Source organism: Castanea sativa, chromosome 5, assembly GCF_040712315.1.
Source record: "Castanea sativa cultivar Marrone di Chiusa Pesio chromosome 5, ASM4071231v1".
NCBI lineage: Eukaryota > Viridiplantae > Streptophyta > Magnoliopsida > Fagales > Fagaceae > Castanea > Castanea sativa.
Window position 1 is genome coordinate 21,073,797 of NC_134017.1, and position 16,519 is coordinate 21,090,315.

A 16,519-nucleotide genomic window follows, 5' to 3' on the forward strand; every position below is an offset into this window, starting at 1 on the left:
GCTCTGTTTCATTCCTCTGCCTCTCTGCCTGAACTACCTCTTCACTTCTTGCTTGCATCTGCCTTCTTCTTCTTGTTCTTATTTTTACATTCATCCAAATTTTGACATTCCCCCTCAAGATGAGAGGCTAAACCATGTATATTCACCACACTCATCTTGCCTAATAAGTGTCTTAATTGTTGACTGCTGAGAGCTTTTGTAAGTAAATCAGCTAACTGAGAATGTGTAGGAGTAAAGAGCAGCCTAACAACATTATCTTGCACCTTATCTCTTACCACATGGCAGTCCACCTCTATATGCTTAGTCCTTTCGTGAAACACTAGATTTTCTCCAATGTAAATGGCGGCTTGATTGTCACAAAACAATAGAGCTGGTTGAGGATGAAAAATCTCTAAATCCTTCAATAATGCCAACAGCCAAGTCATTTCACATACGGTAACAGCCATTGCTCTATATTCTCCTCAAGAAGATCGAGACACTATGGACATTTCTTGGACTTCCATGATATGAGAGAATCACCCAAAAAGATGCAATATCTGTGGTTGACCTCCTTGTATCAATGCAAAAGGCCCAATTAGCATACGTGTAGGCCTTTAAATGGAAATCGATGTGGGCCGAGAAAAATACCTTGACCGGGACAACTCTTGATGTATTGCAGCACTTTATATGCAGCATCTAGGTGAGGCTTCCTAGGTTTTGACATGAATTGACTTAATTTGTGAACAGGATATGCAATATCTGGTCTAGTAATAGTTAGATAAAGCAATTTGCCCACTAACCTTCTATACACTCCAAGATCAGCCAGCAATTTTCCTTGAAACTTGCTTAACTTCAAATTTTGCTCCATTGGCACCTTGCTAGGCTTACAAGCAGACATTCTAGCATCCTTTAATACCTCCAAAGCATACTTTCGTTGACATAAAGTGATACCCTTGTCTGATCTAGCTATCTCAAATCCAAGAAAGTACTTTAAACCACCAAGATCCTTAAGTTTGAAATGCTGGTCTAAAGAAGTCTTAAGCTCCTCAACTGCTTGAACATCGTTGCTAGCAATGAGGATATCATCAACATAAACCACCAAAGCTATGAATGAATCATTGAACTTCTTTGTAAATAAAGAGTAGTCAGCTTTGGACTGTTTTTGAAACCATGATGCTTAATGACAGCACAAAACTTTGCATTCCACTACCTTGAAGCCTGTTTAAGCCCATATAAAGACTTGTTCAATTTGCAAACAACATCCCCCCTTTTGCTGTGAAATCCTTGAGGGAGTTGCATGTACACCTCCTCATGAAGATCACCATTTAAAAATGCATTGTTTACATCCAATTGCGCCAAATGCCAACCTTTCACAGTAGATATGGCTAGAAGTGTCTTGACAGTAGTTAACTTTGCCACTGGAGAAAAAGTATCAGCGAAATCCAGCCCCTCTTGTTGAGTGAAACCCTTAGCAACTAGGCGAGCCTTATATCTCTCCACAGAGCCATCAACCTTGTATTTGACCCTATAAACCCATTTACATCCAATTGCCTTTTTATTGGAAGGCAATGGAGTAAGAGACCAGGTATTGTTTGAAACCAAAGCATCTATTTCAGCATTCATGGCTTCTTTCCATTTTGGATCCTTAACAGCCTCATGATAGAATCTTGGTTCAGGAATAGAGGTAATGACAGCACAAAAATTGGCATATGAAGGAGAGAGTTGTGAAGTGTCAATGTAATCTGAAAGAGGATATCTAGTAGAGACTAAGGAAGTACGACTTCTTTGTGTGAATTGGGCTGTGTAAGATCGGGAGATATGATGTTGCCGCATTGGTAGTCTTCCAAATAGGAAGGTGGTTTAATGCACTCGGATGACCTTCTTAAGGAAGGACGAGTGGCGGAGTTGAACTAAATTTGGTCCTTGAGAAGGAGATAAAAGACCGAGTCTTTGTAGAATCTGGTGAAATAGGAATAGAAGAACTAGAAGTAGGTATGGAGGGTTCTGATATGATAGAATCTGATATACCAATATCTAAATTTGGATTAGATGCTTGAATAGGACCAGAATTAGAATAAGGAACATCTAAAGAAGATGTGAGAGGTTCTAAAAACATGGTATCATGTGGAATAGCCACATTAGGACAGATATGAGGAAGTGAAATGGAAGTATGTGGTGAACTTATTGAAGAAATGAAAGGGAAAACAGTTTCATGGAAAGAAACATCCCTTGAATTGAAAATTTTCTTTGTGATCAAGTTTAACAACTTGTAACCCTTAACACCAAAGGGGTAACCAAGAAACACACAAGGAATTGACCTAGGTGAGAACTTAGACCTATTGTGAGCCAATGTGGAAGCAAAACAAAGGCAACCAAAAACTCTTAAGTGATGATAGGAAGGAACCTTGTCATAAAGCTTCTCAAAAGGGGTTTTATGATCCAAAACAACAATAGGAAGCCTATTTATGATGTAAACTACTGTCAAAACACAATCTCCCCAATAACAAAGTGGTATATTAGACTGAAACTTCAATGCTCTAGCAATGTTTAAGATATGTTGATGCTTTCTTTCCACAACTAAATTTTGTTGTGGAGTAGCAACACAGGAATGTTGATGAACAATCCCATGTTGAGCATAAAAATCTTTGAGGAAAAACTCTTGAGCATTGTCAGTTCTAAACACTTTGATATTAGTGTGAAATTGAGTATGTATCATTTTATAAAATGAGATCAGCAAAGGCCTAGTTTCTGATTTGGATTTCATTAGGTAAACCCGTGTAGATCTTGTAGCATCATCTACAATAGTGAGAAAATATTTAAAACCATCATGAGTTGCTGTGGCAAAAGGTCCCCATACATCACAGTGGATCATATCAAAAGCATGATCAGATGAATGATTAGAGTTGGGAAAAGGTAAACGTTTGTGTTTTGCAATTGGACAAACAATACAATCTTTATTTGAATGAAAAGAGGACATATCAAATACACAATGTTGAAGTTTATCATCAGAAGCATGTCCTAATCTAAGATGCCACAAGTAAGGCTGAGTTACAATAGGAACATGGGAGACAGAATTGACAAAAGACTTCAAAACTGACTCTAGGATAGTAGAAGCTTCTGAAATGGATTTGCAATTGACTGAATCTTGCAGCAGGTACAAATTACTATGAAGCTTACCCATTACAATCATTTTCCAGCAAGTAAGGTCCTGTATGAAGCAATAGTTTGAAAGGAAAACCAAACAACATGATAAAGACTTGGTTAATTTGCTTACTGAGATTAGATTGAAAGAAAAGTTTTGGAACACAAATGACACCCTCAAGAATTAAGGATGAAGTGACTGATCATGTGCCTATGTGTGTGGCTAGAACTTTTTCACCATTAGGTAAATGCACAAAAGAAGATATTGAATTAGTGATCTTAGTAAACAAAGAAATGGAATGAATAATGTGGTCGGTGGCTCTTTGTATCAAGAACCCAAGTTTCTTCATTGTAAGTCGTTTTGTTTGAAGGATTTTCGGTAAAAATTGAATTCTTCAAACTAAGACAAGTTGAATCTGGAAAGAGGCACAAGAAATACTGATAGTGCTGAATTTGCTGAGTGAATGGCATCGTGGGTGGCCGAAGAAGATGCATGAGAGCTCAACAAAGATAGCAACTGGCGGCATTGTTCGTGATGTGAAAGGAAAAGAACTTGGCTGTGATGCAACCTCAGATTGACTAGAATCACCATTAAGACTCACTTGATTGGCCATGGACACCTTGCCTTTTTGCTTATATCCTGGTGGAAAACCAATTAACTTGTAGCATTTTTCCATGAAATGACCAGCCTTGCCACAATGACTGCAGATAGGTCTACCCTTTCCTTTTGTATTCTTCCCACCTTGATTAAATCCTTGAGTCTTAACTGCAAGAGCAGTTGCATCAACTGAAGGCCCTCCATTGAAGCCTAAAGCTCTTTGTCTTTACTCTTGTATTACCAAAGAGAAAGCCTTGTCAATTGAGGGACTTGGTTCCATCATCAAAATCTGTGTTCGAACTTGTGAATAGACTTCATTCAAGCCATTAAGGAACTGCATTAAAGAGTCTTGATGATGAAACAATGTGATCTTATCATTCACACCACAGACACACTTACCATAAGAACAGCACGGTAAAGGCCTGAGATTAAGCAATTGATCCCAAGAAGCTTGAAGATCAGTGAAGAAAGAAGTCACTGTTGCATCTCCTTGCATGATTGTTGAAATTTGCTTCTGGAGTTGTGAAATCCGTGGACCATTTACTTGCAAGAAACGATTCTTTAATGAATTCCAAACCTCCATTGCAGTGTTTCTGTAAATCACACTTCCAGAGATGTGAGAAGAGACTGAATTCAATATCCATGAAGAAATCATGGAATTGTTCTTTGACCAAGCAATCTTTTCCAGAGGTGTAATGGCCATGGAAGCTGTTATAGTGCCATCCACAAACCCTAGCTTACTCTTTGCATCTAATGCCATACGCATAGCCCTAGCCCATTTAGGATAATTGTCTTCTGTCAAGGGTTGTGTGACAAGAATTGCACCTGGTGACTCTCCATGGTGCAAAAAGAATGGACTCCTCGGATCCTCCATTGGAGAGAGCTCACGATGAGCAGTGGATGGAGAAGATGAAGTTTGAGAAGTCTGATCTTGGTTAGCCATTGACAGAAACACAAAGCTCTGATACCATATAAGAAAAACAGAAAGCTAGAGAGGAGAAAAGATAAGCTAGAGAGAAAAGACTGATTGGTGAATTTCTATATTTTCGTATATTGAATCAAAAACTGATTTGTACAATATGTATATATATACAAGAACTAACACCAGAAAACAAAATAACTAATCTGCAACTAACCCCACATTATACGGATCCTAATCTAACACCCAATTTCAACTAATCCCAGAATTACATGTGTCCCTATATACATCTTCTAATAAACTTAAAACTAAACTACAAGTCGTATATTAAAACTCAGGTCAGTCGTATAGCAAGCTAATCTTCCAACACTACTCTGTTTCATTCCTCTGCCTCTCCGCCTGAACTGCTCTGTTTCATTCCTCTGCCTCTCTGCCTGAACTACCTCTTCACTTCTTGCTTGCATCTACCTTCATCTTGCTTGCACTGCCTTCTTCTTCTTGTTCTTATTTTTACATTCATCCAAATTTTGACAAAGTTTTATAAAATACAATTTTTTTTTACCACATTTTTTTTGTTTTGATCACACTTCTTTGTTTCTCAAATAACGTAGCTCACTAATTCCAACGAACGATGGTATTCACTTATTGAAAAGTATCTTAATGCTAAGATAAGAATCTATTTTAGGACAATTGAGGGAAAGTACAAAATAAGAAAAATGTATCACCGCTCACCATTAGTGTGATGGTCATTCTATGCTTGTGGGTAGGGCTAGACATAGACCTAGCCAACCTGACCCGAAGGGTCTTGGGCGGGTTGGATGAATGCTTGGGTCAGGTTCGGGTCTAATATTCGGGTGTGCATCGGGTTCGGGTCGGTCTCAGGTCCAACCCTACCCAACCAATCTTTTTTTTTTCTTTTTTTTTTTTAATCTTTTCCGTAAGTTTTAATGCCAACTATTGTTTTTTATGTATTGCTTTTATTTAAATAGTAATGATCTTTTCTTGCTATATTTCCAAATATAATTTTTAGCATAATTTGGTTTATTGTAGCATAATTTCCTAAATGATACTTGTAAGTGCACAATTTGTACCCGGACCCAAAACGAGTGATGGGCTCAGGCTCAAAGAGCCTTATACAATGAAATTTGTAGAGTATGGGTTTGAAACCTAGGTTAGGGATATTGGAAAGTTGATAAACAGACTAGAACGTCGCAGTCAATGTAAGTAACAGATGAATGTGACAAAAAACCCTCCTCAGACGTAAGCCGAGGACAATTTGTATAGCCTTTCTTTTTCTAAGCAAAAGATTACAAGTTTTTGTTTCCAAAAAACGAGCCCCTTCTTCTTTCCTCTCTCGCCTTCTTATATCCTTATTCTTCTTCCATGTTTCATCCACGTGTAACACAGACCTTTCTCCTAAATACTTGTCCCATCCACCACCTTCTTAAAGTCTTCAAATAATAGCTAGAAGGCTGAATACTACTATTCAGAGGTCATTTCTCCATTAATGCGGTTAGGGAGGTAGATGTAGGGCCTTTAATGCGGTGGTAGCAGCTTTTTCCTCAGATATTTCTCACTCGTTCCTGCTTCTAACGGGTGCTTGGATCATGCCTTTACCCAACAGACCTTCCAGAATCCAGTCTCTAAGCCCTTTAGCAAGTCCCATGGCCTTTACTGTCTGAGGAGATACTTCTCCTCAGACAACTCCTTGGACCATTATAGTGCGAACTGACCTGTGGGCTTAGAAGACTCTGATTGAACAGACTTATACCAACTAACCAGGCTCAAAACTCAAACGTTTATTTAAGCATTTTTACCCCCCACAATACTAATAGTGAAAATACTTTCCATCCAAATGAAGGTTAGAATGATGATAAAATAATTGGACTTTACAAAAAGGGAGTAACTCTAACAATAATATTTTCCATAGTGAAAGTCAAATTGTTGTTTTAAAAAGTTTTTATTTCGATCCAAATTATACCAAGGATCTTATTTATTATTGGAAAATATATTTCCAAACTAAGACCTAGTGCTGATGTAAACAAAAATGGTAAAATTTATTTTCTCATTCAATGAGAATCGGGTCAAGATGTACACAAGGAAAAAAAAATTATAAAGTTTGTTGCCTAATCAAGAAATCAGAACCATGAAGCCTATATGACAATAAATAAATCCTGGATTCTCAACAAAAAAAAAAAAAAAAAAAAAGACAATAAATAAATCCTATTAATGTCCCTTATTTATCACATTTTTTAAACTATTGGATTTAAGTAAATCATACGGTCAAAAAAAATCATTTATTAATGCTTATATTTTGATTAGGATCTCATTTAATGTCCCTTATTTATGACATTCTATTTCTCTCTCTTTCTCTTTCTCCTCCACAACATATTATTAAATAAACTAATTAAATTTTTAGTGAAACTCTATTACCTAGATTTCAATAAGATTAAATTACTAAAAAAAAAATTATTGTTTATTTTGAATTATATATATATATATATATACTATAATTCTTTTAATTTGTTTTGACTTTTGACATAAAACTTGTAGTAAAACTTGTATATACGGAACATGTATATACAGAAATCCCAAGCATTGTTGGACTATAATGTTTTCGCTATCTTTTTTTTTCCTTTGCTGTCAACACAGTAAAATAAAAACTCATTCACATGATCACCATGACCACTATATGCACCAGTGCTGTGCTACCCACACTCAGGATGATCATTATAGTATTCATGATCAATTTAGTGCTTTTCTATATATCATGCGGTGGAGGAGAAAGAAAGAGAGAGAGAAAAAAAATTATTTTGAGTCTAGAGATATATATGGAATGTGTCATAAATAAAAAATAATAAATGAGATCCTAATCAAAATATTAGATTAATAAGTGTTTTTTTTACCATTGGAATTATTTAAATTCAATAGTTTAGAAAATATGTAACTTTTTAAAGTTATACCTCTAACAGCATATGAGGCAATATGTAGACCTTTATTGTTTATCAGTTTCTAATTGACCCGTAGATAATAATATATATTGTGAAGCTGGATACCTGTGTAATATGTTATGTAATAAAATTTTAAGGGTGCTTCGATGGAACAGAACCAATCCATCCAAATTTGATAATTTGACTACTTTGTGAAGGGGATCCCAGCCTCTAACAACATATGAGTATAATAGTATTCTAATTTTGAAGGTTGATGACTTTATTGAATTATGTTGCTTATTTAGATAACTCCTTCCAATCGTTTAAGATCTATAAAATAGGAGCATTAGCATTGGATCTCCCATATGCCATATGTACAACAAAGCTCCAAAAACCCACATTACCCGATGTTGTAATTGCAAAACAAAATTGCAATTGTGTTACAGTGCCATCCTAAATGTAGGATGGCACTGTAGCAAAAATTGTATAATGTTTATTATATTCTATTGGGTATGGCACTGTAGCACTGTCAGATGATACTGTAGCATTGTAACAAGCTTGAATTATATTATTTTATTAGGTAGTATATATTATTTTTTGAGTTGAATAGAAAAATAAAAGTTGAAATATTGGGTGTATTGTAAAATAGTATGGTATAAATGATAAAATAGCTTTTGAGATGATAAAATAAAAATTTTTGTAAAAATCGGATGTGAATGCTCACAACCTTCAAATGCTAAAAGTAGGAACAAAATAAAATATAGACTCTTTTTTTTTTAGAGTGAAATAAAGTATAGACTCAACAGTCTAATCTAATCATATTCCTCCTAAGAATTAGGATCTAAAATATAGAACTTAACATCTGCAAAAAATAGCTATTGTTATGTAACATTGGCATTGCACATGAATTGGAAGAACCTAATTAATAATCTCTTCTTACACATTTTGCCTCATAATAGTAAAGGAATCTAGATTTGAACCAAATAATATCTCCTTACACCTTGTATAAGGCGATTCCTATAAATAAGATTTCTTTTTACGAACAAAAAAAATACACTATATATACTTCAAACGTCCAGTGCTAGTGAGAACAAGCCCTGAGTTTGCTTCAAATTCCAATACCATCAAATTTCAAGAAAGGAAGAAAGGGAGTTAGCCATGGAAGGAACTGCTATTAGAAGGGTTGGGCTATTGCTTATGGTTCTGGTTTTGCTTTCAGCGACGGAAGTGCAGGCTGGCTTCTTATGCACTTTCAAATGTGAGCTCACCTGTATGTTTTCTAAAACCAGTCCAATGTGTGTCTCCAATTGTTTGAAAAAATGTGAGGCACCGCCACGGTCGAAGGATTTACCTGACTCGACTGGGCATCTTCGCGGTGCTCAAACTTGAGCTATGGTATGTAATCCTTAAGACTTTTAGATTGCTACACAATCTTACCATTTTTATCAAAAAAAAAAAAAAATGCTACACATACAAATAACACATTTAGTTTCAAAATGCTCTTCTTCTCAAAAAGAAAAATAAAAAAATAAAAAAATCAGAATACTCTAATCTCCAATGCGTCTTCCCCCTTTAGTGAAGATTGATTCACCCAATTTATTTACATTTAGGTTAAACTTTAATTACACTCTTTAAATTTTGGCAAATTGTTATTTTAGTTTCTTAATACCGTTTTGGTCAATTTTAGTAGGAAAACTTTAAGTATGAATTTTAAAAACTAAAATGATAAAAGAATAAATTTTATGGACGAAAATGACAATTCAGCCAAATATAAAGATTTTAATTTGAATTCTAATCTTATATTTATACAAACGTATTAAAACCTACTAAAGAATTAAACTAATATGCTCTAATTTTTTGCCCCAGTATGTGAAGGATGTTTTTGATTATATAACTTGGATAGAGGAAAATCATAATATAGTTGAGTCTTCTTTGACTCAAGATGTTATCAAAAAAATAATAATAATACAAATATTTGGCGTAACATTCCAAGAGCATCAAAACATTCATTATGTTTTTTAGATTATTTTTGTGATATTAATCTAGCTAACATATGTTTTTATTTCATATGCAGAAAAGTGGGAGGTGATGCTGATTCTTGCTCAAAGATCAATAAAAAGCCTAATTATGTTCGTCATTATTGTGTCTTTTTTTTTTCTTCCAGAAAAGTATTGTCTTTTCCACCTTGTATTACATAACATTTAACAACCCTCCGCTCCTTTTCCCCCAAAAAACCCTAATTATGTATTTTGAGCGAGTTATTTGGATTCGCATTGAATTGTGTTGTAAAGTCTTTGAATCGATTAAAACTTCTTTATCAAATAAGTATCTGTGTATTCAACTAAAAAAATGGACATATAATATCATGATCATCAAGTTTGACGTTACGGGATTGCCATTATTTCGGCTAAAATATCGTACGTGTTGTTCAAAGTCTATATGGTCTCAAATTCTATGTCATAAATATTACATTAAAAAGTATAAAAATTTCCAAATAATTGAAGATGGATATGAGCTCTATGAAGTTGAAAATGATAGATTTTCTAGATTATACTAACCAAGCGCTTTCCATAGTTTTAAGCTTGAAAGGAGCATGAATGGCAGGATGGGCTAACGTTGATGTAGAGATTAGGCTGTGTTTGGTTCTCCAAGTTCTCATTTCTTGTTTTCATTCTTGAAAACAAGTATCGGGACAACTGAGTTTAAAATTAGTTTTTAGAACACAATTTTACGTTACCACAATTTTTGTTCGGCACATTTTCTGTTTCTGAAAAACCGTATCTCACTTATTTCAGCCAACGATTATATTCACTTATTGAAAAGCATCTTAACGCTAAGATAAGAGTGAATTTCAGGACAACTGAGAGGAAAGTAAAAATTAAGAGGATAAATTTCACAATTTGATGTGGATGAAATTAAAAAAGGTTTCAATTTAACCACAAACTTTTAAAACTATTTGAACTAATTGAGCCCTAGATCTCTAATTTGAGGTCAAAAAATTTTACAAATTGGGCAAACTAAAACCCATTTCAAAATTTCACAAAATAATTGTAAAAAATCTAACGGATAAATAAAATTGAACTTTATCCTTTTCGTTAGTTTATTTTTCAAATAAATACCAATTTTTTAGTACTTTAGTTAACAATAACTTTCTGAAGAGATTTTTTTTTTTTTTTTTTTTGAGCAAAAACGATAGTAGGCTTTATTGATGTATATCACTTTGTACAATGGGAAAGAGAAAAGAGGGGCATTCTTCTAACCAAACTATAACCTCCTCTTTCTCTTTTGCAACATTAGCTAAAGCTAGTGCAGCACGATTATATCGTAAAGGAATACTAGAAAAAGAAATAAAATTAAAACTATCCTTAATAATAGCAATGTCTTCCAAAATCCACGCCACCTCTAGAGAACATATACGGTCAGAATTAAGCAAGTCCGCCAACTCTGCAAAATTACACTCCACTTGCACATGGGAAAAGCTGGTACTTTGACAGAAAAATAAAGCTTTCCTCACTACACAAGCAGCAGTACACAATGGATTTAACTCCTTCACCCTTTTATCACAAACAGCAGCCAAAACTTCTCCAACATAATTCTGGATAATAAATCCAATCCCAACTGAAGAAGACTTTTTTGATTGAGAGAAAGCCACATTGAGTTTGTACATACCATCAGATTGAGGGGGACTCCACCTTGCTGCCTTCAAGATGCTTTCTTGCAAGTTTTTCTGCTGCACTTCCACAAACTCAAGTCTATACAAATCTGCCCAAGTCCATAGCTCATGATAAGGAGCAATATTATTAAAAACAGCTCTATTCCTGCATTTCCAAATCATCCAGCAAGCTATGCATAGTGTATCAAAAACAAAAGCAGATAATTTCTTAAGGGCAACATTTATTGCATCAATGAATTTCATCTTCGAGTAGAGCCTGTAATCATTCAGTAGAGGGGATTGCAGCCAAACGGCTTGAGCAAATGAACACTCTAAGAAGAGATGATCACAAGTTTCAGCTTCCTCATTATAGAGCACATAAGAAAAAGAATGCAGCACCTTCCTGTCAAACAGCTTTGTACGAGTTGGTAAACTGTCATTACATGCTCGCCAGATAAATGTTTTGATCTTGGGAGGAACCTGAGCAGATCAAATGCCATTCCAGAAAGAATGGAGGCAAGCTGGGTTGGATGAAGAAGCTTCATTACCTGTGGAATTTCTTTCAATCTCAAGTTGTAAAAAGTATGCACTTCTGACTGAAAACGCACCAAATCTGTTCCTAATCCAAACTAGAGAATCTTTGGGTCTTCGTGGACTCAAATGAATGACTTTTATGAGTGAGGCTTCAAAAGGATAAAATATAGTATCAATGAGTATGGTTTTCCATCTAGGCTGAAATGATGAAAACTCCATGAGATCTGCAACTCTTGCTTTAGGTGGTAAAATTGTACGAGGAGAGAGGACTCTTTGATTAGCTTCAGATGGCAGCCACTTGTCAGCCTAGATATTGATCAAGGAACCATTTCCAACCCTCCATCGACTCCCTTGTTTGATAAGTTCTCGCCCATGAGTAATACTTAATTGTGGAGAAGCCACCAGCACTGTTTAGCTAATAAAGCTAAGTTGAAACATTTAAGATCCTGAAACCCCAAATCTCCATCCTTCTTTGCTAGGCACATATGCTTCCAACTCAGCCAATGTATTTTAGTTTCCTCATTTTTCTGCCCCCATCAAAACTTCCCCATCATGGAATTCATGTCATCACACAGCCCCAAAGGAAGGAGGAAATAGTTCATAGCATAAACTGCGATGGCTTGGGCCACAGATTTTATAAGAATATCTTTGCCAGCTTGTGATAATAATTTACCCTTCCAACCCTCAAGTTTAGATTGAACTTTACTCTTAATGTCCTCAAAAGCTTGCTTCTTTCCTCTGCCAATTATAGGAGATAAACCCAGATATTTTTCCAAAGGTACATTGGAATTAGCATTGAAGAACTGCTTGATCTCCTCCCGTAATGGATGAGGGGCATTAGAGCTGAAGAAAATGGAGCTTTTATCAATATCTATCTTTTGCCCAGATGCAATTTCATAAGCTTGAAGAATTTCCATCATAATATGACATTCTGATAAAGATGCATTGCAGAAAAGCAGACTGTCGTCTGCAAAAAGAAGATGGGTGATTGTAGGTCCATTCCAAGAACAACTCACCCCATGTAAATCCCTATGATGGGCTGCATACCTTAATAGTGCCGAGAAACCTTCAATGCATAGTAAGAACAAGTAAGGAGACAAAGGGTCTCCCTAGCGAATGCCTCTGGAGGGTTTGATAAATCCAGAAGGTGCTCCATTTACCAACACCGAGTAAGAAACAGTTGAGATCCCAGCCATGATCAAATCCACCCATTTTTTATGAAACTCCATCTTTAACATCAATGCCTTGAGGTAGTCCCATTCAACCTTGTCATACGCTTTACTCATGTCAAGCTTTATCGCCATATGTGCAGTGTTCGCTTGGCATTTGGATTTCATATAATGCAAAGTTTCAAAGGAGATGAGAATATTATCTGTGATCATTCTGTTTGTGACAAAGGCACTTTGACATTCTGATATAATACTCCCCAGAATCAACTTAAGTCTGTTAGCTAAGACTTTAGAAACAATCTTAAAAATAACATTGCACAAACTGATTGGCTGAAATTGAGACATACTCTCTGGATTTTTCCTTTTTGGAATCAGAGTTACATGAGAGAAATTGATACTATGCAAGACATTTCCAGAATTAATACAATCAAGAAATGCATTAGAAACATCAATACCTACAATATGCCAATATTTTTGGAAAAATAAAGGATTCATACCGTCAGGCTCTGGTGCTTTTGTAGGATGTATTTGGAATAGAGCTCTCTTTACCTCATCATAGGTGAACTCAGTCAGCAATATGTCGTTCATATCCGAGGTAACCACTTCACAAACGTGATTAATCACATGCTGGACAGAACTAGTTGAAGCACTAGTAAACATTGACTGAAAGTAGTCACTTGCCACCCTCTCTAAATCAGACTGTTTTGAATACCATCTGCCATCTGAATCTTGGAGCTTTTGAATCTCATTACTCCTCTTCCTTTGCAAAGCCACTGCATGAAAAAATTTTGAGTTTAGGTCTCCATCTTTTAGCCATGATATCTTAGAGCGCTGGTGCCAATAAGTGTTTTCCTGAGCCACTAATTCATTAAGTTCCAATCTGATGGCATTCCTTGCATGAGAAAATTGCTGATTTTCAGGATCCAAGTGACACTCTAACTCCAGATTAGTAAGTAATTCCCGCTTTGTATTTATAGAGTGTATGAGTCCCCTTGCACCACCACCTCCCCACTGAAGAAGAGCCACCCTTACTGCCTTAATCTTTTGTGTAACCGAAACATAGGAGTACCCCATTGCAAGACATCCTAGCTAGCCCTGATAATATGTTCACAATTAGGATCTCTCATCCAAAAAGCTTCAAACCTAAACATCATGTGCTTTCGGATTGGTGAAGTTGCAACATCCGTTTGGAGTTTCACCAACAATGCCATATGGTCAGAGAACCCAAATGAAACATGAGACAACTTAGACTGAGGAAACAGTTGCATCCATTCCAAATTATGTAAATCCCGATCTAGTCTTGCATAAACCAAGTTCCCCTCAAATCTTCTATTGCACCAAGTGAATTTCGGACCTCTATAACCCAAGTCAATTAATGAACAATCATCTACTACTCTAGTAAATTATGCTATTTGATGGAATGGTCGAGAACCACCACCCCAGTATTCATGACTATGAAGATTTTTATTGAAATCTCCAGTAAATAGCCAAGGCAAAGAATGTGATGCATGCAACTAACGCATTAACTCCTAAGACTCCCCTCTCTTTGAAGTTTCAGGATGTCCATAAAACCCAATAAAACGCCAAACAATGCCATTCTGGTTTATTAGAGCATCAATGTGGTGTAAAGAAGATGTTTGAACATCAATCTCCACATTGTCACGCCACAATAAAGCTAGACCACCTCCCAATCCAATTCGAGGTACTTCAAAGCCTTGCTGAAAATCAATCTTTCTCTTCAACCTCCTAAAACCATCCTTGTCTAGCTTAGTTTCAAAAAGAAAAAGAAGTTTGGGATCTTCTTCACTTAACAAGTAGCAGAGCTCCTATACTACCTCTAGGATCCCAAGCCCACGACAGTTGAGGCTAAGTATTTTCATGGAGGATGACATGGAGGGAGAGTATCCCCAGCAAGACTTTCAATTGCTAATTTTTTGGGTCTCGGGTGTTCAATTGAGGAAGAAATTGAGTTAGGCCGTTTAATATGGGTTTGGAACATAGGCTTCTCACTATTAACAGAAGATGGGATAGGATTGGAATTCCTTAGTAACCGTTTCCAAGATCGAAGATTGGTTTTAATGTGGCCCAAAAACGCCTCACTACTATCTGAGAATAATTCCATCTCAATATCATCACCTAAACACTCCCCATTTAATTTTTCAAGTTTCGTCTCCTTCAATATCTCTGAGCTTTCATCTGATACAGGGAGGATAGCTTCACTGCCCAATTTGAGTGGATAAGGATTCACATGAATTAAGGGATGTTTGGATGGGTTATTTTCCATGGGATTGGGGATAAGTATTTTGGAATTGGTATTCGTTACGGGTGGGGATCTCTCCAAGCTTCTCTATTTTGGCATCTCAATTAGGTGGAGGGGAATTGTTTTCCACGGGATTAGGGATGGGATTATTAGGATTGATATCCGTGGTGGATGGGTTTCTCTCTGGGTTGCTCTGTTTTGGCTTATCTATCCGATTAGAATTGGAAGATGAGAGGGAAATAGGTTTTTCAGGGTTAGATGGGTAGGAATTTAATCTATTGGTTGAATTTAGATTAGGATAAGATTGAGATGTTACCTGGCAACCCGAAATTTCAGCAAAACCCTCCATCGAACTAGCTGCTATGATTTTATCAGATGGCTTACTGATCGACGGTGGAACCTCTTGCCGGCGAGAAATATGAGAAAGCTGCCTGTCACCTTCTTCCTCATCAGATTCGAGGTCAATGTCCTCCTCAGCCACACCGGATCTTGGTTTATTGAAAGAATTTTTTCCTTGGTTGGACTTAGTCCCCACAACCCGTAACCAAGGCCCAAATTGAAAGTCATCTTCCTCTACAGTAATACAACCTCTCTTGGCTTTGTGACATTCCCTCTCTTGATGTCCCAAAATTCCACACCGATAACAGTAAATGGAAAGTCTCTCATATTTGAAATGAACCCACCCTTCCTCCATGCCCTCTATCTATAACATTTTTTCTCTCATTAAAGGCTGAGTAATATCTATATCCACCCTTATATGAAGAAAGGGACCCCACACTAGACCACTTTTAGGAGCATCAACTAAAAGAGGAACGCCAATTTCATTGGCAATGTAACGCCCAACTGTTGCATTCATACTTTTAATTGGGATATTGAAGACTCAAATCCAAAAAGGAGATCGTTGAAATGAGACATTTTCTAGGCTAACATCATTAGTGAAACGTTTCACCATAACCAATCTCTTATCAAAAGACCACGGACTCCTATCTAGAATATCATTCATGTGTTCCTCCGTTTCAAAGATTGCCAGGAAAATATTTTTTCCCACATCTTTGATAGTTACCCGCTGAGAGCCTCTCCATAACTGTTGGATGGTGGACTTGAAAGCATCTTTATTAAATTCTCTATTAGTTTGCAACCTGGATAAAAGACTGAACTGAGCTTGTTCTTTTGATCGGGCAACATCCTGAGCATTAACGGACAGAACACCTTTTTCCTCCTCTGAAAGAGTGAACTTCTTCCAAAGTTCCTCTAGTGTCACGTCCATAACTTGAAAGTGAATGATTGTAAATGGGAGAAAGTGGAAGAAAATATGAGGAAAAACAAAGGAAAAGAAA

At 36.2% G+C, this 16,519-nt stretch overlaps 2 protein-coding genes across 2 annotated transcripts; both read right to left on the minus strand.

The window, feature by feature from the left end:
* Window positions 1-3,515: 3,515 nt before the first annotated feature.
* LOC142634902 (uncharacterized) lies at window positions 3,516-4,661 on the minus strand. Its single transcript, XM_075809146.1, has 2 exons — window positions 4,118-4,661; window positions 3,516-3,886 (listed from the first exon to the last, which is right to left on the minus strand). Exons 1-2 carry the CDS (start codon window positions 4,659-4,661, stop codon window positions 3,516-3,518), a joined length of 915 nt encoding a protein of 304 aa, XP_075665261.1.
* A 6,108-nt stretch (window positions 4,662-10,769) lies between these two features.
* On the minus strand, window positions 10,770-12,127 carry LOC142634904 (uncharacterized). Its single transcript, XM_075809147.1, has 2 exons — window positions 12,080-12,127; window positions 10,770-11,699 (listed from the first exon to the last, which is right to left on the minus strand). The coding sequence occupies exons 1-2, from the start codon at window positions 12,125-12,127 to the stop codon at window positions 10,770-10,772; spliced, it is 978 nt and encodes a 325-aa protein (XP_075665262.1).
* Between the last annotated feature and the right edge of the window lie 4,392 nt (window positions 12,128-16,519).